Source organism: Petromyzon marinus, unplaced genomic scaffold (genome assembly GCF_048934315.1).
Source record: "Petromyzon marinus isolate PM22_M1 ecotype Great Lakes invasive population unplaced genomic scaffold, UKy_Petmar_22M1.pri1.0 PM_Scaffold_470, whole genome shotgun sequence".
Taxonomy (NCBI): Eukaryota; Metazoa; Chordata; class Hyperoartia; order Petromyzontiformes; family Petromyzontidae; genus Petromyzon; species Petromyzon marinus.
Genome location: NW_027423469.1, coordinates 39,126 through 61,909, shown reverse-complemented (window position 1 = coordinate 61,909; position 22,784 = coordinate 39,126). Strand labels below are relative to the sequence as shown.

Here is a 22,784-nt window from a genome sequence, read left to right as displayed (position 1 = left end):
TAATGTGGGAGCCAGAGGACATCCCTGTCGCACCCCAAGGTGTACAGGGAATGGCTCTGACTCCCGGCCACGTAGTTTCACCCGGGCCCGCTCACCATCATGAAGGTCCTTAATGATCGTGAGCAGAGGGTCAGGTACTCCAAAAGCACGAAGAACGACCCAGAGCCCAGGCCTACTGATGGTATCATAGGCCTTGACCAGGTCAATAAAGCAGAGATGTAGGTCTTGTTGGAATTCCCTACACCTCTGCTGTAGCAGACGGACAGAAAATATGGCATCTGTGCAGGACCGCCCTTTCCTGAAACCGCATTGGGGCTCCGCAAGCCTCTCCTCAGCGTGCCTGGCAAGGCGATGCTGAATAATCCTTGCCAGGACCTTTCCCGGCACACTGAGGAGTGAGATGCCCCTGTAGTTGTTACAGTCTGTGCGGTCCCCCTTCTTATAAAGGGGGACCACCAGGGCATCCTTCCAATCCTGCGGAACCCGTCCAGTGGTCCAGACTGTTGTTATGATGTCATATAGGGCAGTTTGTGCACAAACGCCACCCTCCCTCAGCATTTCGCTTGGGAGATCATCTCTGCCCGCTGCCTTTCCTGGTCTCAGACTCCGGATCGCCTTCAATACTTCCTCAGCAGATGGCACCTCAGCCAGCCACTCACAGGGGGTGACTTCATCCAATATTTGAGGCACCGCAGCCTCAGCAGGGTCATCCTCACTTTGTGCCACGATGTTTTCCTGGCTGAGGGATTTTCCCTCCCCCAGGACCTCACAGAAATGCTCAGCAAATCTGCGAACCTGTTCCTGGGGGTCGGAGATTGGATCACCGTTTTTTCCCCTAATGATGGTAATAGGTGTGGCGCTGCAGGTTACTTTTTTGATGGAGTTAAATAGAGATTTGTGATCACGGGCCACTGAGGCAGACTCCATCTCCTCAGCAACCCGCGACCACCACCCATCCTTGCAGCGCCTCACGGCTCTCCGAACCTCCGAGCGAAGGCTGCGGTAAGCCTCCTCATTCTCTGACGTGGGATTCTGTAGCCGATGACAGTGGGCCTGTCGCTTTTTCTCAACCATCCTGAACAACTCCTCTGTCATCCAGGGTGTCTGGGGAGGTCTGGACCGTGTACCCAAAGCAGCCATTGCAGCTGCATGAGTCACAGTCCTAAACCTCGCCCATTTACCCTCGACATCAGGAGGAGTCGGGGACGATGCCAATCCCAGCCGCAAGCGATGATGAAATTCTCGCTTGCAACTTTCATCAGATAACTGAGACCAGGCCACTTTAGGTTGGAATGGGGTCCTGGGTGTACACCCACCACCGGAGTGGAAGAATGGCAGGCGCATCTTACAGATGACTAGTCGATGGTCAGAGGGCAGATCAGCTCCACAGTAGGTCCTGGTGTCAAGGACATGGGCTCGCATTCGCTGGTCTGTCACTATGTAGTCCAGCAGATGTTCTTGCTTGGACCCGGCATGCATCCATGATGTTGTGTGGATGCGCCGATGCCGGAACAGCGTGTTGGTAATTACAAGCCCATGGGCTGCACAAAAATCTAGCAGCCTTCTACCGTTGTTATTGAGCTGATCTGGCCCATGCCCTCCAATCACTCCAGACCAGGTGCCAGTATCATGACCAACTCGGGCATTGAAGTCACCCAACATGATGACTCTATCCCAAGGGGCCACTTTAGCCAGCACCTGTGACAGGAGGTCATAGAAGGCATCTGACTCATCGGCTTTGCCTGCATCCCTCCACGGATGTTCATCTTCGGTGGGGGCATAAGTAACCACGACCACTATTCCTCGCCTCCGGTTGATGGGAAGGCGAGCCCAAAGTAGCCTGGAGCTTACAGCTTCCCACACCTCACCGCCACGCTCCCACGCCCCCTTCATTCTTTTGTTCAAAAGAAGACCCACACCCTGTTGTTTGGCAGTCTGCTGCCCCGAGTAGAGGACTGTCCACCCCTCATGGTGGCAGGAGCCAGAGCCGGTCCACCGGACCTCCTGAATGTCGCATAGATCCAGGCGGTACCGGTCCAGCTCCCGACAGAGGAGTGGCAGCCTCTCCTCTGCAGTGAGCATTCGAACATTCCACGTGGCCACCCGTAGTGGCTTTTCGTTGTTTCTGGAGTAGCCCCGAGGGTAGGTATTCAATCTCCTGGCTCCGCCAATTGGGGTTTGGCCAGGAGACGTCATAGACGCCTGGCCCCCGGGGCCTCCGGCACAAGCTTAGTTGTTACATATTTCAGTTTAATTCGTGGTTTCGTGGTAATTAATTGAAGGTGGAGGGGTTACCAGCCCCTCGCACCCGTCCTATACACCCCCACTCACCCACACACTCTCACTCATTCACCCACCGACTCACCCACTCAACCACCCACTCACTCATTCACCCACACACCCCCACTCACCCACACACCCTCACTCATTCACCCACCGACTCACCCACTCAACCATCCACCCACTCATTCACCCACTCACTCATTCACCCACCGACTCACCCACTCAACCACCCACTCACTCATTCACCCACCGACTCACCCACTCATTCACCCACCCCCACTCATTCACCCACCCACCCCCAATCATTCACCCACCCCCACTCACCCACTCACCCACTCACCCACCGACTCACCCACTCAACCACCCACTCACTCATTCACCCACCAACTCAACCACTCATCCACCCACCCCCACTCATTCACCCACCCCCACTCATTCACCCACCCCCACTCACCCACTCACCCACCCACCCACCCACTCAACCACCGACTCACTCATTCACCCACCGACTCACCCACTCACCCACCGACTCACTCACTCAACCACCCACTCACTCATTCACCCACCGACTCACCCACTCAACCACCCACTCACTCATTCACCCACCGACTCACCCACTCAACCACCCACTCACTCATTCACCCACCGACTCACCCACTCATTCACCCACCCCCACTCATTCACCCACCCACCCCCAATCATTCACCCACCCCCACTCACCCACTCACCCACCCACTCACCCACTCACCCACCGACTCACCCACTCAACCACCCACTCACTCATTCACCCACCAACTCAACCACTCATCCACCCACCCCCACTCATTCACCCACCCCCACTCATTCACCCACCCCCACTCACCCACTCACCCACCCACCCACCCACTCAACCACCGACTCACTCATTCACCCACCGACTCACCCACTCACCCACCGACTCACTCACTCAACCACCCACTCACTCATTCACCCACCGACTCACCCACTCATTCACCCACCCCCACTCATTCACCCACCCACCCCCACTCATTTACCCACCCCCAATCATTCACCCACCCCCACTCACCCACTCACCCACCCACTCACCCACTCACCCACCCACTCACCCACTCACTCAATCACCCACCGACTGAACCACTCACCCACTCACCCACCCACCCACCCACCCCCACTCATTCACCCACCCACCCCCACTCATTCACCCACCGACTCACCCACTCACCCACCCACTCACCCACTCACCCACCCACCCACCCACTCACTCACTCACCCACCCACTCACTCATTCACCCACCGACTCACCCACTCACCCACCGACTCACCCACTCAACCACCCACTCACTCATTCACCCACCGACTCACCCACCCACTGACTGACCCACTCACCCACCCACTCACCCACCCACCCACTCACCCACCCACTCACCCACCCACCCACTCAACCACTGACTCACTCATTCACCCACCGACTCACCCACTCAACCACCCACTCACTCATTCACCCACCGACTCACCCACTCACCCACCCACTCACTCACCCAGCCACTCAACCACCCACTCACTCATTCACCCACCGACTCACCCACCCACTCACCCACTCACTCACCCATCCACCCACCCACCCACCCACCCACACCGGTGCAACCACACCACGACCGCCTCCACCACCGCCGCCCCTACCCACCCACCACCCCAACCACCCCCCAACCCCCGCCTACATGGCGGCCATCCGCTCCAGGAGGCCCGTGAAGCCCCGCGAGTGGCTCGCCAGCTCGGCCACGCGCAGGGCGGCCTCCCGCAGGTGCCGCCCCTCCGGGTGGCGCAGGGCCGCGAGGCTGACGGCGTCGACGGCGTCTCGGAGCAGGGCCCCGGTGGCGTCGGCGGCGCGGGTGGCGCCGGCGCGGACCGCCGGGAGCCTGGCCGCCCGCGCCAGCGCGTCGCCGGCGAACACCAGGCGGTGGGCCGCCAGGGCCACGGCCCGGCCGCGCAGCGCCACCTCCCGGGGCGGCTGGCGCCGCGCGGCCAGGCAGCCGCGGAGGGCGTCGGCGGCGAGCAGGAGGGAGGCGGAGTCCGCCCGGCACTGCTCGGCGTAGAAGAGGAGGAGTTGGCGGTCGTGCGGGCACGGGGAGGTCGGCGCCTGGGGTGGGGGGTGGGTGGTGGGGGGGTGGTGGTGGTGGGGTGGGGGTGGTGGGGGGGGGTGGGGGGGGTGGGGGTGGGGGGGGTGGGGGGGTGAGGTGGGTGGGTGAGGTGGTGCGTGAGTAGGGCGTGAGTGAGGTGTGGGTGGGGTGGGGTTGGTGGGGTGGGGTGGGTGAGGTGGGTGGGTGAGGTGGGTGGGGTGGGTGAAGTGGGTGGGTGAGGTGGGTGGGTGAGGTTGGTGAGGTGAGTGGATGAGGTGGGTGGGGTGGGTGGGTGAGGTGGGTAGGGTGGGTGGGTGAGGTGGGTGGGGTGGGGTGGGTGGGGTGAGTGGGTGAGGTGGGTGGGGTGGGTGGGTGAGGTGGGTGGGTGAGGTTGGTGAGGTGAGTGGATGAGGTGGGTGGGGTGGGTGGGTGAGGTGGGTGGGGTGAGGTGGGTGGGGTGAGGTGGGTGGGTGAGGTGGGTGGGGTGAGTGGGTGAGGTGAGGTGGGGTTGGTGGGGTGAGTGGGTGAGGTGGGTGGGTGAGGTGGGTGGGTGAGGTGGGTGGGTGAGGTGGGTGGGGTGAGTGGGTGATTGTGGTGGGGAAGAAGCCAGAGACGGTAAACTTAGAGAGTCATAGAGTGACAGAGAGACCCATAGACAGTGACATAGAGACAGTTAACACAGAGACCCATAGACAGTTAACACAGAGAGAGTTAACACAGAGACCCATAGACAGTGAACATAGAGACCCATAGACAGTTAACACAGAGACAGTGAACACATAGACAGTTAACACAGAGACAGTGAACATAGAGACCCATAGACAGTTAACACATAGACAGTTAACACAGAGACAGTGAACATAGAGACCCATACACAGTTAACACAGAGACCCATACACAGTTAACACAGAGACAGTTAACATAGAAACCCATAGACAGTGAACATAGAGACCCATAGACAGTTAACACAGAGACAGTTAACACATAGACAGTTAACACAGAGACCCATACACAGTTAACACAGAGACAGTTAACACAGAGACCCATAGACAGTTAACACAGAGACAGTTAACATAGAGACCCATAGACAGTGAACATAGAGACCCATAGACAGTTAACACAGAGACAGTGAACATAGAGACCCATAGACAGTGAACATAGAGACCCATAGACAGTTAACAGAGACAGTTAACACATAGACAGTTAACACAGAGACCCATACACAGTTAACACAGAGACAGTTAACACAGAGACCCATAGACAGTTAACACAGAGACAGTTAACATAGAGACCCATAGACAGTGAACATAGAGACCCATAGACAGTTAACACAGAGACAGTGAACATAGAGACCCATAGACAGTGAACATAGAGACCCATAGACAGTTAACACAGAGACAGTTAACACATAGACAGTTAACACAGAGACCCATACACAGTTAACACAGAGACAGTTAACACAGAGACCCATAGACAGTTAACACATACACAGTTAACACAGAGACCCATACACAGTTAACACAGAGACAGTTAACACAGAGACAGTGAACATAGAGACCCATAGACAGTTAACACATAGACAGTTAACACAGAGACCCATAGACAGTTAACACAGAGACCCATAGACAGTTAACACAGAGACAGTTAACACATAGACAGTTAACACAGAGAACCATAGACAGTTAACACAGAGACAGTGAACACAGAGACCCATAGACAGTGAACATAGAGACCCATAGACAGTTAACACAGAGACAGTGAACACAGAGACCCATAGACAGTGAACATAGAGACCCAAAGACTGTGAACACATAAACAGTGAACATACAGACCCATAGACAGTGAACATAGAGACCCATAGACAGTTAACACAGACAGTTAACACAGAGACCCATAGACAGTTAACACAGAGACCCATAGACAGTTAACACAGAGACAGTGAACATAGAGACCCATAGACAGTTAACACATACAGTTAACACAGAGACCCATAGACAGTTAACAGAGACCCATAGACAGTTAACACAGAGACAGTGAACATAGAGACCCATATACTGTGAACACATAGACAGTGAACATACAGACCCATAGACAGTGAACATAGAGACCCATAGACAGTTAACACAGACAGTTAACACAGAGACCCATAGACAGTGAACACAGAGACAGTTAACACAGAGACGCATAGACAGTTAACACAGAGACCCATAGACAGTGAACACAGAGACCCATAGACAGTTAACACAGAGACCCATACACAGTGAACACAGAGACAGTTAACACATAGACAGTTAACACAGAGAACCAGACAGTTAACACAGAGACAGCTAACACATAGACAGCTAACACAGAGACAGCTAACACAGAGACAGTTAACACATAGACAGTTAACATAGAGACCCAAATACAGTTAACACAGAGACAGTTAACACATAGACAGTTAACATAGAGACCCAAATACAGTTAACACAGAGACAGTTAACACAGAGACAGTTAACACATAGACAGTGAACACAGAGACCCATAGACAAATTTCCCTCCCGCCTCTCACGTGCTCCAGCTGCTGCAGGTCCATAGGCCCCGACCCTTTGTCCAGGAACTCTTTCTGCTGCCGCTCAAAGTCGTCCTTGCCCTGCACACCGCACGGGTGGACGAGAGGGTGAGCAGGCGGGCGGGTGGGTGAGCGGGCGAGTAAGCGAAAGGGTGGGTGAGCGAGCGGGTGGGTGGGTGAGCAGGAGTGTGGGTGAGCGAGCGGGTGGGTGAGCAGTAGTGTGGGTGAGCGAGCGGGTGGGTGAGCAGGAGTGTGGGTGAGCGAGCGGTTGGGTGAGCAGGAGTGTGGGTGAGCGAGCGGGTGGGTGAGCAGTAGTGTGGGTGAGCGAGCGGGTGGGTGAGCAGGAGTGTGGGTGAGCGAAAGGGTGGGTGAGCAGGAGTGTGGGTGAGCGAGCGGTTGGGTGAGCAGGAGTGTGGGTGAGCGAGCGGGTGGGTGAGCAGGAGTGTGGGTGAGCGAGCGGGTGGGTGAGCAGGAGTGTGGGCGAGCGAAAGGGTGGGCGAGAGAGCCGGTAGATCAGGGGCGGGCACATTTTTTGACTCGCGGGCCACAATGGGTACTAAAATTTGACAGAGGGACCGGGCCAGGAAACAGATGGATGGAGCGTTTGCGTTAACTAAATATAAATGGCGTGTTAAAAATCATTACGTGAAAGGATTTGGCCTTGAACAGGTAGCAAAGCGTTTATTTGCAAGGCAATTTAACAAATTGCACTAACATGAACGATACAAAAACATATTCTTGGTTCTTTCGGTAAAGTCGTGACTGCAGTGATTCATATTCTTGGTTCTTTCGGTAAAGTCACGTTGAAAGGGAAACAATAAAATGATAAAATATATATATAAAACAATATATTTTATTACTTAATTGTTTCCCTTCAACGTGGTGACTTTACCGAAAGAACCAAGAATACGAATCATTGCAGTTACGAAAGCTTTAATTCAAAATACAAAAAAAACATTTCGCAACTCCCGGTCAAAGTGCGCCATCTAATGGGGGAAATGGGGCAATTACAGGAGAAAGGTAAAATTTAATTTAATAATAATATTTGTTTAATTTAATAATAATATTTGGACAAAGTTCGGCGGGCCGGATTAAAAAGCCGAACGGGCCATATACGGCCGGGGTGCCATACTTTGCCCGTGTCTGCGGTACGGTGAGGGAAAAAAAAGTATTTGATCCCCTGCTGGTTTTGTACGTTTGCCCACTGACAAGGAAATGATCAGCCTGTAATTTTAATGGTAGGTTTATTTGAACAGTGAGAGACAGAATGACAACAAGAAAATCCGGAAAAATGCGTGTCAAAAAAATGTTACAAATTGATTTGCATTTTAATGAGGGAGATAGGTATTTGACCCCCTCTCAATCAGAAAGATTTCTGGCTCCCAGGTGTCTTTTGTACAGGTAACGAGCTGAGATTAGGAGCACACTCTTAAAGGGAGTGCTCCTAATCTCAGCTTGTGTACCCTGTATAAAAGACACCTGTCCACAGAAGCAAGCAATCAATCAGATTCCAAACTCTCCACCATGGCCAAGACCAAAGAGCTCTCCAAGGATGTCAGGGACAAGATTGTAGACCTACACAAGGCTGGAATGGGCTACAAGACCACTGCCAAGCAGCTTGGTGAGAAGGTGACAACAGTTGGTGCGATTATTCGCAAATGGAAGAAACACAAAAGAACTGTCATTCTTCCTCAGCCTGGGGCTCCATGCAAGATCTCACCTCGTGGAGTTACAATGATCATGAGAACGGTGAGGAATCAGCCCAGAACTACACGGGAGGATCTTGTCAATGATCTCAAGGCAGCTGGGACCAAAGTCACCAATAAAACAATTGGTAACACACTACGCCGTGAAGGACTGAAATCCTGCAGCGCCCGCAAGGTCCCCCTGCTCAAGAAAGCACATATACATGCCCGTCTGAAGTTTCCCAATGAACATCTGAATGATTCAGAGGACAACTGGGTGAAAGTGTTGTGGTCAGATGAGATCAAAATGGAGCTCTTTGGTATCAACTCAACTCGCCGTGTTTGGAGGAGGAGGAGGAATGCTGCCTATGACCCCAAGAACACCATCCCCACCGTCAAAGATGGAGGTGGAAACATTATGCTTTGGGGGTGTTTTTCTGCTAAGGGGACAGGACAACTTCACCGCATCAAAGGGACGATGGACGGGGCCATGTACCGTCAAATCTTAGGTGAGAACCTCCTTCCCTCAGCCAAGGCATTGAAAATGGGTCGTGGATGGGTATTCCAGCATGACAATAACCCAAAACACACGGCCAAGGCAACAAAGGAGTGGCTCAAGAAGAAGCACATTAAGGTCCTGGAGTGGCCTAGCCAGCCTCCAGACCTTAATCCCATAGAAAATCTGTGGAGGGAGCTGAAGGTTCGAGTTGCCAAACGTCAGCCTCGAAACCTTAATGACTTTGAGAAGATCTGCAAAGAGGAGTGGGACAAAATCCCTCCTGAGATGTGTGCAAACCTGGTGGCCAACTACAAGAAACGTCTGACCTCTGTGATTGCCAACAAGGGTTTTGCCACCAAGTACTAAGTCATGTTTTGCAGAGGGGGTCAAATACTTATTTCCCTCGTAAAAATGCAAATCAATTTATAACATTTTTGACGTGCGTTTTTTGCTGGATTTCCTTGTTGTCATTCTGTCTCTCTCACTGTTCAAATAAACCTACCGTTAAAATGACAGGCTGACCATTTCTTCGTCAGTGGGCAAACGCGCAAAGTCAGCAGGGGATCAAATACTTATTTTTTTTTCCCCCTCGCTGCAGATGGATGAGCAGGCGGGTGGATGGGCCAGCGAGCGGGTGAGCGGGTGGATGGGCGAGCAGGGGGCGAGCAGACGTCACCACCACCCCCCACCACCACCAACCTGCAGGTGGACGTAATCGTTGTCCTCCGCCCAGGCGCCGGCGTCCACCTCGCGGTCGCCCCCAGCCACGGCCGGCCGCTCCTCCAGCTGCCCCTGCTGCTGCGGCGGCGGCGGCGGCAGCGGCCGCGACTGGATGTGGCTGCGCGGAGGCTTGGCCACGGGGTTCTTGCGAGGCGCCAGCGCGGACACCGGCTCCCGCGCCTCCTCCCTCGGCAGCCGGCGCTCGCCGCCGTCTCCGCCGTCTCCGCCGTCTCCGCCGTCTCCGCCGTCTCCGCCGTAGCCGTAGCCGTAGTCGCCGCCGTCGCCGCCGGCGTCGCGCGTCACCCGCGGGGGAAAGTCGTAGACACCGTCAGGCTGCTGCTGCTGCTGCTGCGAGAATGACGACGACGTCGCCGCCCTGGCCAGGCAGGGGGGGACGTCGTAGACGTCGGGCGGCGCCGGTGGCGCCGGCGGCGCCGGGCGGGGGGGCACGTCGTACACCGCCTCCTGATCGTCGCGGCACGCCGGGGCGACGCCGCGGTGGGGGGCCCGCGTGCCGAAAGAGGGGGGCACGTCGTAGGTGTCGTCGCGGAACGCCGGGGCGCCCCCCGGTGCGCGCCTCGGGACGTCGTAGACCTGCGGCGTCGGGGGAGGGCGGTGGAGAGAGAGACGGCGGTGGAGAGAGCGGCCGCGAATCACGACGACGATGACGATGATGACGATGATGACGATGATGACGATGATGACGATGATGACCGCGCACTCACTCACTCAGCTGTCCACTCACTCACTCAGCTGTCCACTCACTCACTCAGCTGTCCACTCACTCAGCTGTCCACTCACTCACTCAGCTGTCCACTCACTCACTCAGCTGTCCACTCACTCAACTGTCTACTCACTCACTCAGCTGTCCACTCACTCACTCAGCTGTCTACTCACTCACTCAGCTGTCCACTCACTCAGCTGTCCACTCACTCAGCTGTCTACTCAATCACTCAGCTGTCTACTCAATCACTCAGCTGTCCACTCACTCACTCAGCTGTCCACTCACTCACTCAGCTGTCCACTCACTCACTCAGCTGTCCACTCACTCACTCAGCTGTCCACTCAGTCACTCAGCTGTCCACTCAGTCACTCAGCTGTCGACTCACTCAGCTGTCCACTCACTCACTCAGCTGTCCACTCACTCAGCTGTCCACTCACTCACTCAGCTGTCCACTCACTCACTCAGCTGTCCACTCACTCAGCTGTCCACTCATTCACTCAGCTGTCCACTCACTCAGCTGTCCACTCACTCACTCAGCTGTCCACTCACTCAGCTGTCCACTCAGTCACTCAGCTGTCCACTCAGTCACTCAGCTGTCCACTCAGTCACTCAGCTGTCTACTCACTCACTCAGCTGTCCACTCACTCACTCAGCTGTCCACTCACTCAGCTGTCCACTCAGTCACTCAGCTGTCCACTCACCCACTCAGCTGTCCACCCACTCAGCTGTCCACTCACTCAGCTGTCCACTCATTCACTCAGCTGTCGACTCACTCCATCAGCTGTCCACTCACTCAGCTGTCCATTCACCCACTCGGCTGTCCACTCACTCACTCGGCTGTCCACTCAGTCACTCGGCTGTCCACTCACTCACTCAGCTGTCGACTCACTCACTCAGCTGTCGACTCACTCACTCAGCTGTCTACTCACTCACTCAGCTGTCTACTCACTCACTCAGCTGTCTACTCACTCACTCAGCTGTCTACTCACTCACTCAGCTGTCTACTCACTCACTCAGCTGTCTACTCACTCACTCAGCTGTCGACTCACTCACTCAGCTGTCTACTCACTCACTCAGCTGTCCACTCACTCACTCAGCTGTCCACTCACTCACTCAGCTGTCGACTCCCCCACTCAGCTGTCCACTCACCCACTCAGCTGTCCACTCACCCAGCTGTCCACTCACTCAGCTGTCCACTCACTCAGCTGTCTACTCACTCAGCTGTCTACTCACTCAGCTGTCCACTCACTCACTCAGCTGTCCACTCACACAGCTGTCCACTCACCCACTCAGCTGTCCACTCACTCAGCTGTCCACTCACTCAGCTGTCCACTCACGCACTCAGCTGTCCACTCATTCACTCAGCTGTCCACTCACTCACTCAGCTGTCCACTCAGTCACTCAGCTGTCCACTCACCCACTCAGCTGTCCACTCACTCACTCAACCACCCATCCACTCACTCACTCAACCACCCATCCACTCACTCACTTAACCACCCATCCACTCACTCAACCACCCATCCACTCACTCACTCAACCACCCAATCCACTCACTCACTCAACCACCCATCCACTCACCCACTCACTCACTCAACTACCAATCCACTCACCCACCCATCCACCCACCCACTCACCCACCCATCCACCCACCCACTCAACCACCCATCCACTCACTCACTCACTCACCCACCCACCAATCAACTCACTCACTCAACCACCCATCCACTCACTCACTCACTCAACCACCCATCCACTCACTCAACCACCCATCCACTCACTCACCCACCCATCCACCCACCCACTCACCCACCCATCCACCCACCCACTCAACCACCCATCCACTCACTCACTCACCCACCAATCAACTCACTCACTCACTCAACCACCCATCCACTCACTCACTCAACCACCCATCCACTCACTCAACCACCCATCCCCACCATTCCTGCACCCACCCACCCACCCACTCAATCACATCGCTACGATCCCACACAGCACTGGGGCGAGGCGCCGGCCACCCACCCCCTCGTGCACCGTACCCGCCTTCACGGGCGCTAGTCGCAAACAGCACGTGGCCCAGCGGCCTGCGAAGGCTGTACGGGGGAATCTTTTGTCTTGGCCATCACCTCAAGGCATGAACTCTTGTCCAGGCTGGGAGGGATGTCGTATATGTCCTGCAACGCCAGCGCCGGCGGGAATGACCTCCCGGCCAGCGGCACGGCGGGGTGAGCCTACGGTGGGTGGCGGGGGGTCGGGTGACAACCCAATAATCCATCACTGGTAACATCACGTTGTCAACATCACCACCCACCACCACTAGAATAACACCATTAAAACACCACCACCACCACCACGTGGGGAGCATCGGGGTGTTAGGGAGAGTGGCGGTGTAGGGGATTGTAGCGGAGCGTGGGGGTGTGGGGGTGTAGAGGTGTGTAGGGGAGCGTGGGGGTGTAGGGGAGCGTGGGGGTGTAGGGGAGCGTGGGGGTGTAGTGGAGCGTGGGGGTGTAGGGGAGCGTGGGGGTGTAGGGGAGTGTGGGGGTGTAGGGGAGTGTGGGGGTTGTGTGTGGGGGTGTAGGGGAGCGTGGGGGTGTAGGGGAGTGTGGGGGTTGTGTGTGGGGGTGTAGGGGAGCGTGGGGGTGTAGGGGTGTAGAGGTGTGTAGGGGAGCGTGGGGGCGTAGTGGAGCGTGGGGGTGTAGTGAAGCATGGGGGTGTAGTGGAGCGTGGGGGTGTAGGGGAGCGTGGGGGTGTAGGGGAGTGTGGGGGTGTAGGGGAGTGTGGGGGTTGTGTGTGGGGGTGTAGGGGAGCGTGGGGGTGTAGGGGTGTAGAGGTGTGTAGGGGAGCGTGGGGGTGTAGGGGAGCGTGGGGGTGTAGGGGAGCGTGGGGGTGTAGGGGAGCGTGGGGGTTGTGAGCGTGGGGTGTAGTGGAGCGTGGGGGTGTAGGGGTGTAGAGGTATGTAGTGGAGCGTGGGTGTGTAGGGGAGCGTGGGGGTGTAGTGGAGCGTGGGGGTGTAGGGGAGCGTGGGGTGGAGTGGAGCGTGGGGGTGTAGGGGAGCGTGGGGGTGTAGGGAAGCGTATGGTTGTAGGGGAGCGTGGGGGTTGTGAGTGTGGGGGTGTAGGGGAGCGTGGGGGTGTAGGGGAGCGTGGGGGTGTAGGGGAGCGTGGGGGTGTAGTGGAGCGTGGGGGTTGTGAGTGTGGGGGTGTAGGGGAGCGTGGGGGTGTAGGGGAGCGTGGGGGTGTAGGGGAGCGTGGGGGTGTAGGGGAGCGTGGGGGTTGTGAGTGTGGGGGTGTAGGGGAGCGTGGGGGTGTAGGGGAGCGTGGGGGTGTAGGGGAGCGTGGGGGTGTAGTGGAGCGTGGGGGTGTAGTGGAGCGTGGGGGTGTAGGTGAGCGTGGGGGTGTAGGGGAGCGTGGGGGTGTAGGGAAGCGTGGGGGTGTAGGGGAGCGTGGGGGTGTAGGGGAGCGTGGGGGTGTAGGGGAGCGTGGGGGTGTAGGGGAGCATGGGGGTGTAGTTGAGCGTGGGGGTGTAGTGGAGCGTGGGGGTGTAGGGGAGCGTGGGGGTGTAGTGGAGCGTGGGGGTGTAGTGGAGCGTGAGGGTGTAGTGGAGCGTGGGAGTGTAGTGGAGCGTGGGGGTTGTGAGCGTGGGGGTGTAGGGGAGCGTGGGGGTGTAGGGGAGCGTGGAGGTTGTGAGTGTGGGGGTGTAGGGGAGTGTGGGGGTATAGGGGAGCGTGTGGTTGTAGGGGAGCGTGGGGGTGTAGGGGAGCGTGGGGGTGTAGTGGTGCGTGGGGGTGTAGGGGAGCGTGTGATTGTAGAGGAGCGTGGGGGTTGTGAGTGTGGGGGGCTGGTTGGGGGGCCCAGGCACCTGTGGGGGAGGGAAGTCGTAGAGGTCGCTCACCTGGGGGTGCAGGGCCCCCCGCTGGGCCTGTGCAGATGAACCAAGGAGGGGTGGAGGGTGACACAAGACGAGGGTCAACTCTCACATGGGGTGGGTGACACCACGTCCAGCTACGTGTGTGTGTGTGTCTACCTGTGTGTGTACGTGCGTGTGTGTGTGTACCTGTGTGTGTACCTGTGTGTGTGTGTACGTGCGTGTACCTGTGTGTGCGTACCTGCGCGTGTACGTGTGTGTACCTGTGTGTGTACGTGCTTGTACCTGTGTGTGTGTACGTGCGTGTACCTGTGTGTACCTGTGTGTGTACGTGCGTGTACCTGTGCGTGTACGTGCGTGTACCTGTGTGTGTACGTGCATGTACCTGTGTGTGTACGTGCGCGTGTACACCTGTGTGTGTGTAGCTGTGTGTGTATGTGTGTACCTGTGTACGTGTAGGTGAGTGTGTATATGTGTGTGCGTACCTGTGTGTGTGTGTGTACCTGTGTGTGTACGTGCATGTACGTGTGTACTTGTGTACGTGTGTCTGTACCTGTGTACGTGTGTGTGTGTACCTGTGTACGTGTGTGTGTGTACGTGTGTGTGTGTACGTATGTACCTGTGTACGTGTGTGTAGGTGTGTGTGTACGTGTGTACCTGTGTGTGTGTGTGTAGGTGTGTGTGTACGTACGGCAAAACAACCCCCTACCTCCTCGCGGTGCCGGACGGCCAACTCTGTCGTGGACAGTGCTGTGGGGGGAGTTCCAATTTTGATTGGCTCCTCCCCTCATGGCATATGTGTCCACCACAGGGGCTAAACGGGGGCTCTGGACGGGTGCGAGGGGCTGGTAACCCCTCCACCTTCAATTAATTACCACAAAACCACGAATTAAAGTGAAATATGTAACAACTAAGCTTGTGCCGGAGGCCCCGGGGGGCCAGGCGTCTATGACGTCTCCTGGCCAAACCCCAATTGGCGGAGCCAGGAGATTGAATACCTACCCTCGGGGCTACTCCAGAAACAACGAAAAGCCACTACGGGTGGCCACGTGGAATGTTCGAACGCTCACTGCAGAGGAGAGGCTGCCACTCCTCTGTCGGGAGCTGGACCGGTACCGCCTGGATCTATGCGGCATTCAGGAGGTCCGGTGGACCGGCTCTGGCTCCTGCCACCATGAGGGGTGGACAGTCCTCTACTCGGGGCAGCAGACTGCCAAACAACAGGGTGTGGGTCTTCTTTTGAACAAAAGAATGAAGGGGGCGTGGGAGCGTGGCGGTGAGGTGTGGGAAGCTGTAAGCCCCAGGCTACTTTGGGCTCGCCTTCCCATCAACCGGAGGCGAGGAATGGTGGTCGTGGTTACTTATGCCCCCACCGAAGATGAACATCCGTGGAGGGATGCAGGCAAAGCCGATGAGTCAGATGCCTTCTATGACCTCCTGTCACAGGTGCTGGCTAAAGTGGCCCCTCGGGATAGAGTCATCATGTTGGGTGACTTCAATGCCCGAGTTGGTCATGATACTGGCACCTGGTCTGGAGTGATTGGAGGGCATGGGCCAGATCAGCTCAATAACAATGGTAGGAGGCTGCTAGATTTTTGTGCAGCCCATGGGCTTGTAATTACCAACACGCTGTTCCGGCATCGGCGCATCCACACAACATCATGGATGCATGCCGGGTCCAAGCAAGAACATCTGCTGGACTACATAGTGACGGACCAGCTAATGCGAGCCCATGTCCTTGACACCAGGACCTACCGTGGAGCTGATCTGCCCTCTGACCATCGACTAGTCATCTGTAAGATGCGCCTGCCATTCTTCCACTCCGGTGGTGGGTGTACACCCAGGACCCCATTCCAACCTAAAGTGGCCTGGTCTCAGTTATCTGATGAAAGTTGCAAGCGAGAATTTCATCATCGCTTGCGGCTGGGATTGGCATCGTCCCCGACTCCTCCTGATGTCGAGGGTAAATGTGCGATGTTTAGGACTGTGACTCATGCAGCTGCAATGGCTGCTTTGGGTACGCGGTCCAGACCTCCCCAGACACCCTGGATGACAGAGGAGTTGTTCAGGATGGTTGAGAAAAAGCGACAGGCCCACTGTCATCGGCTACAGAATCCCACGTCAGAGAATGAGGAGGCTTACCGCAGCCTTCGCTCGGAGGTTCGGAGAGCCGTGAGGCGCTGCAAGGATGGGTGGTGGTCGCGGGTTGCTGAGGAGATGGAGTCTGCCTCAGTGGCCCGTGATCACAAATCGCTATTTAACTCCATCAAAAAAGTAACCTGCAGCGCCGCACCTATTACCATCATTAGGGGAAAAAACGGTGATCCAATTTCCGACCCCCAGGAACAGGTTCGCAGATTTGCTGAGCATTTCTGTGAGGTCCTGGGGGAGGGAAAATCCAACAGCCAGGAAAACATCGTGGCACAAAGTGAGGATGACCCTGCTGAGGCTGCGGTGCCTCAAATATTGGATGAAGTCACCCCCTGTGAGTGGCTGGCTGAGGTGCCATCTGCTGAGGAAGTATTGAAGGCGATCCGGAGTCTGAGACCAGGAAAGGCAGCGGGCAGAGATGATCTCCCAAGCGAAATGCTGAGGGAGGGTGGCGTTTGTGCACAGACTGCCCTATATGACATCATAACAACAGTCTGGACCACTGGACGGGTTCCGCAGGATTGGAAGGATGCCCTGGTGGTCCCCCGTTTTAAGAAGGGGGACCGCACAGACTGTAACAACTACAGGGGCATCTCACTCCTCAGTGTGCCGGGAAAGGTCCTGGCAAGGATTATTCAGCATCGCCTTGCCAGGCACGCTGAGGAGAGGCTTGCGGAGCCCCAATGCGGTTTCAGGAAAGGGCGGTCCTGCACAGATGCCATATTTTCTGTCCGTCTGCTACAGCAGAGGTGTAGGGAATTCCAACAAGACCTACATCTCTGCTTTATTGACCTGGTCAAGGCCTATGATACCATCAGTAGGCCTGGGCTCTGGGTCGTTCTTCGTGCTTTTGGAGTACCTGACCCTCTGCTCACGATCATTAAGGACCTTCATGATGGTGAGCGGGCCCGGGTAAAACTACGTGGCCGGGAGTCAGAGCCATTCCCTGTACACCTTGGGGTGCGACAGGGATGTCCTCTGGCTCCCACATTATTTAACATCTATTTTGACCACGTAGTTCGTGAAGCCTTCAATAGCTGTACCGGGGGAATCTCCATATGGTACAGATATAATGGGAGGCTAATCGATGCCCGGGTGCGGTCAAGGGATGGCTCCCTATTGCTCAACCACGTTATGTATGCTGATGACTTGGTAATAGCTGCTCAGTCAGAGGAGGAGTTGGAGACGCTGCTGCTGAGACTGGAGCGTGCCACTAAGAGGTGGGGCCTTGCCATCAGCCCCACCAAAACTAAGCACCTGCCTGGGTATTTTGTACCATCGGACACTCCACCCCCACAACTCCCAATCGGTGATGGGGCAGTTGTGGAGAGAGTGGAGAGTTTCCCATACCTGGGCAGTGTGCTTATGACTGGCTCCAGTTTAACAGCAGAGGTCTCACTCCGAATCAGTCGAGCGGCAATATCTTTTCATCGGTTGCGTAACGCTGTGTGGAAGCTACCTGGTCTATCGCTCCGCACTAAGCTTCAGGTCTTCTCGGCCACGGTCATTCCCTCCCTTCTCTACGCTTGCGAAACGTGGACCCCCCTAATGGAACATCTTCGCCGGTTAGAAACATTTAGGCTGACCTGCCTACGATCCATCCTGGGTTTAACCAGACTGGATTGTGTGAGGAGCTCACAAATCCTTGAAAGATCTGGGCAGGGTCCCATCGGTGAGCTCCTCCGGCAGGCAAGGCTGCGATGGCTGGGTCATGTAGCCCGCATGCCCAGCCACCGCATGCCGAAACAGCTTTTGTTTGGCCGGATTGAGGGGGCTAAGCGGGCGCGGCACGGGCTAGAGAAGAGATGGAGTGATGTGGTACAGGAGGACGTGGAGCTGAGTGGACTTGCCGATGACTGGTACCAGCGGTGTCAAGATCGGCCTCTGTGGAGGAGGCTCGTGAAGGATGCTACTGGGCAGTTGGAGGCAGTCGCCCTCCAACAACAACGGAGGGCGGAGGAGCGACGCTCACAACAGCGAGCGGAGCGCCGGGTGGCTAAAGCACAGCAGGTTGGCACAGTAGGGGGCACAGGTGGTGCATCAGCCAGTCATCTCAGTCAGTCGACCCGTGGCACCTGGGTCTGCCCCGTGACCTCCTGCCAGCGGGCGTTCGACACTTCACGTGGCCTCAGGGTGCACATAGCCTGGCACAAGCGTCGTGGTGACGTCACCGCCACTTAGTGGCGAATGGCGGTTGTTGTTGTTGTTGTGTACGTATGTACCTGTGTACGTGTGTGTAGGTGTGTGTGTACGTGTACCTGTGTGCGTGTGTGTGTAGGTGTGTGTGTGTGTGTACATGTGTGTGTCACTGTGTGTGTGTGTGTAGGTGTGTGCATGTGTAGCGGTTAGCGCTACGCTGCGCTATGAACCTGGCGACCCGGGTTCGATTCCCGCTCACGGCCAACACCACCAAGTGATGATTATCTGAACCGGTCCCGGGCCTCCCCTAGGTCGACTCGGCCTCAAATGAGTACCCGGTGCGATGTGTAAACATCGCCACCAAGGGAGACAAAGGCGGCCGGGCGTGGTGCTGGCCACCCACCCCCCTCGTGCGCCGTGCCGGCCTTAACAGGTGCTCGCTAACAGCACTTGCCCCCGACAGTCTGTTGAGGCTATACGGGGGAACTTTGCCTCCCTTTGCCTGCGCCGACGGTGGCGGTGGCCTAGCAGCGGCCGACCCGGGTTTCGGTTCCCGCTCACGGCCACCGCCACCCAGTGGCGATCATCTGAACCGGTCCTGGGCCTCCCCTAGGTCGACTCGGCCTCAAGCGAATACCTGGTGCGGTGTGTGGAGCGAACATCGCCACTGGGGTGGAGGGGTTGGAGACAGAGGTGCTCGGGGGAGCCGCCGTTTCAGGCACTGTTCAGGGCCTTCAGAGGCTGCTGGCTGACATGCGCTTGCCCCCTCAACATGTTTGCCCGCGCGCGTTGAGGAAGTGCAAAGTGCCATCGTTGGAGCCCCGGGAGCGGGGCGAGAGCCCCCGGGGCAGAGTTCACGTTCGCGGGCAGATTGAGTTGGGTCCATGGGTCAGGCTGGGCCGCGCCCCCCCCCACACCCCCCCCACACCCCCCCCCCACCCCCCCCCCCCCCACACCCCCCCCGCCCCCCCCCCCCCCCCGTTTGCGACGTCGTCACGGCCGTCCCGACGTCCGACCCGCCGGACGGAGTTTTCCGCAGGATCGGAAGGGATGCCCTGGCGGTCCCCATTTATTATTTTTTTTTAACAAGGGGGGCACCCGCGCCACCGATTGCAACAACCGTCGGTGGGAATCTCCCTGCCCGCTTCCTCGGTGCGAGGCGGCGGAATGTCCTGGGCCCCGATGCGGTTTCAGGTCCGGGTGGGCCTACACGGGCGCCATGTCCTCGGCCCGTCTGCCACCGGCAGGGGCGGCGGAGAATTCCAACAGGGGCCTTCACCTCTGCCTCGTCGGCCTGCCCGACGAGGCACCACCCTACACGATGCCGTCAAAAGGGCCAGGGCTCCGGGTTGTTCTGTGCGTGCGTGCGTGCGTGCGCGTTGACCCCGCTAACCCCAATCCCCCTGTGTGTGTGTGTGCGTGTGTGTGTGTGCACATACGCACCGTGCGAGCGTGAGATCCTCCCGGAAGTGGCGGGACCTGCAGAGACACGACACGGGGGGGGGAGAGACAGCCAGAACACTCGCACGGAGACAAGGGGGGGTCCGCCCCCGGGGCAGACCACGCAGGGCTGTTTGGGGGGGGGGGTTGGGGCAATTTGCCGCGAGCGAAAAGCCCCTGACGAAGGCCCGGTACAGGGACTCCTCCGGCTTCTAAATATTCGACTTAGGAACTTTCAGAGACATGAACGAGCCTGGTCCGGTGTGGTTCAGTTACCGCTGCACAATAGATGGCGGTGGTGGGATCCACATCTACAGAACGTGAAGAACCAGTGGCATCTACAGAACGTGAAGAACCAGTGGCATCTACAGAACGTGAAGAACCAGTGGCATCTACAGAACGTGAAGAACCAGTGGCATCTACAGAACGTGAAGAACCAGTGGCATCTACAGAACATGAAGAACCAGTGGCATCTACAGAACGTGAAGAACCAGTGGCATCTACAGAACGTGAAGAACCAGTGGCATCTACATCTGTAGAACGTGAAGAACCAGTGGCATCTACATATACAGAACGTGAAGAACCAGTGGCATCTACATCTGCAGAACGTGAAGAACCAGTGGCATCTACATCTGTAGAACGTGAAGAACCAGTGGCAGCTACATCTGCAGAACGTGAAGAACCAGTGGCATCTACACCTGCAGAACGTGAAGAACCAGTGGCATCTACAGAACGTGAAGAACCAGTGGCATCTACATCTGCAGAACGTGAAGAACCAGTGGCATCTATGTCTGCAGAACGTGAAGACCCAGCGGCATCTACGTCTGCAGAACGTGAAAAACCAGTGGCATCTACATCTGCAGAACGTGAAGAACCAGCGGCATCTACATCTGCAGAACGTGAAGAACCAGTGGCATCTATATCTGCAGAACGTGAATAACTAGTGGCATCTACGTCTGCAGAACGTGAAGAACCGGTGGCATCTATGTCTGCAGAACATGAAGAACCAGTGGCATCTACAGCTGCAGAACGTGAATAACTAGTGGCATCTACGTCTGCAGAACGTGAAGAACCAGTGGCATCTACATCGGCAGAACGTGAAGAACCAGTGGCATCTACATCTGCAGAACGTGAAGAACCAGTGGCATCTAAATCTGCAGAACGTGAAGAACCAGTGTCATCTACATCTACAGAACGTGAAGAACCAGTGGCATCTAAATCTGCAGAACGTGAAGAACCAGCGGCATCTACATCTGCAGAACGTGAAGAACCAGCGGCATCTACGTCTGCAAAATGTGAAGAACCGGTGGCATCTACGTCTGCAGAATGCGAAGAACCGGCGGCATCCACATCTGCAGAACGTGAAGAACCAGTGGCATCTACAGAACGTGAAGAACCAGTGGCATCTACGTCTGCAGAACGTGAAGAACCAGTGGCATCTACGTCTGCAGAACGTGAAGAACCAGCGGCATCTACATCGGCAGAACGTGAAGAACCAGTGGCATCTACGTCTGCAGAACGTGAAGAACCAGAGGCATCTACGTCTGCAGAACGTGAAGAACCAGTGGCATCTACATCTGCAGAACGTGAAGAACCAGTGGCATCTACATCTGCAGAACGTGAAGAACCAGCGGCATCTACATCTGCAAAACGTGAAGAACCAGTGGCATCTACGTCTGCAGAACGTGAAGAACCAGTGGCATCTACATCTGCAGAACATGAAGAACCAGCGGCATCTACATCTGCAGAACGTGAAGAACCAGTGGCATCTAAATCTGCAGAACGTGAAGAACCAGTGTCATCTACATCTACAGAACGTGAAGAACCAGTGGCATCTACATCTGCAGAACATGAAGAACCAGCGGCATCTACATCTGCAGAACGTGAAGAACCAGTGGCATCTACATCTGCAGAACGTGAAGAACCAGTGGCATCTACATCTGCAGAACGTGAAGAACCAGTGGCATCTAAATCTGCAGAACGTGAAGAACCAGTGTCATCTACATCTACAGAACGTGAAGAACCAGTGGCATCTAAATCTGCAGAACGTGAAGAACCAGCGGCATCTACGTCTGCAGAACGTGAAGAACCAGCGGCATCTACGTCTGCAAAACGTGAAGAAGCAGTGGCATCTACGTCTGCAGAATGCGAAGAACCGGCGGCATCCACATCTGCAGAACGTGAAGAACCAGTGGCATCTACATCTGCAGAACGTGAAGAACCAGCGGCATCTACATCTGCAGAACGTGAAGAACCAGTGGCATCTACATCTGCAGAACGTGAAGAACCAGTGGCATCTACATCTGCAGAACGTGAATAACTAGTGGCATCTACATCTGTAGAACGTGAAGAACCAGTGGCAGCTACATCTGCAGAACGTGAAGAACCAGTGGCATCTACACCTGCAGAACGTGAAGAACCAGTGGCATCTACAGAACATGAAGAACCAGTGGCATTTACATCTGCAGAACGTGAAGAACCAGTGGCATCTACAGAACGTGAAGAATCAGTGGCATCTACGTCTGCAGAACGTCAAGAACCAGTGGCATCTACGTCTGCAGAACGTGAAGAACCAGCGGCATCTACATCGGCAGAACGTGAAGAACCAGTG

General features: G+C 56.2%; 1 protein-coding gene across 2 annotated transcripts in view; it reads right to left on the bottom strand.

Annotated features, from left to right (window-relative positions):
• Positions 1-3,990: 3,990 nt before the first annotated feature.
• Positions 3,991-22,784, bottom strand: part of LOC142923381 (uncharacterized) — a 30,769-nt gene continuing 11,975 nt past the window's right edge. The window contains exons 3-8 of one of the 2 annotated variants that reach the window (XM_076064467.1): positions 20,177-20,212; positions 14,471-14,497; positions 12,706-12,810; positions 9,835-10,449; positions 6,952-7,032; positions 3,991-4,420 (exon numbers count right to left, since the gene is read on the bottom strand). In XM_076064467.1, the coding sequence (XP_075920582.1) occupies positions 3,998-4,420; positions 6,952-7,032; positions 9,835-10,449; positions 12,706-12,810; positions 14,471-14,497; positions 20,177-20,212 (1,287 nt within the window). In that variant the 3' untranslated portion in view covers positions 3,991-3,997. Of the gene's footprint in view, positions 4,421-6,951; positions 7,033-9,834; positions 10,450-12,705; positions 12,811-14,437; positions 14,498-20,176; positions 20,213-22,784 lie in introns of both variants that reach the window. The other variant, XM_076064466.1, reaches the window with a different exon arrangement.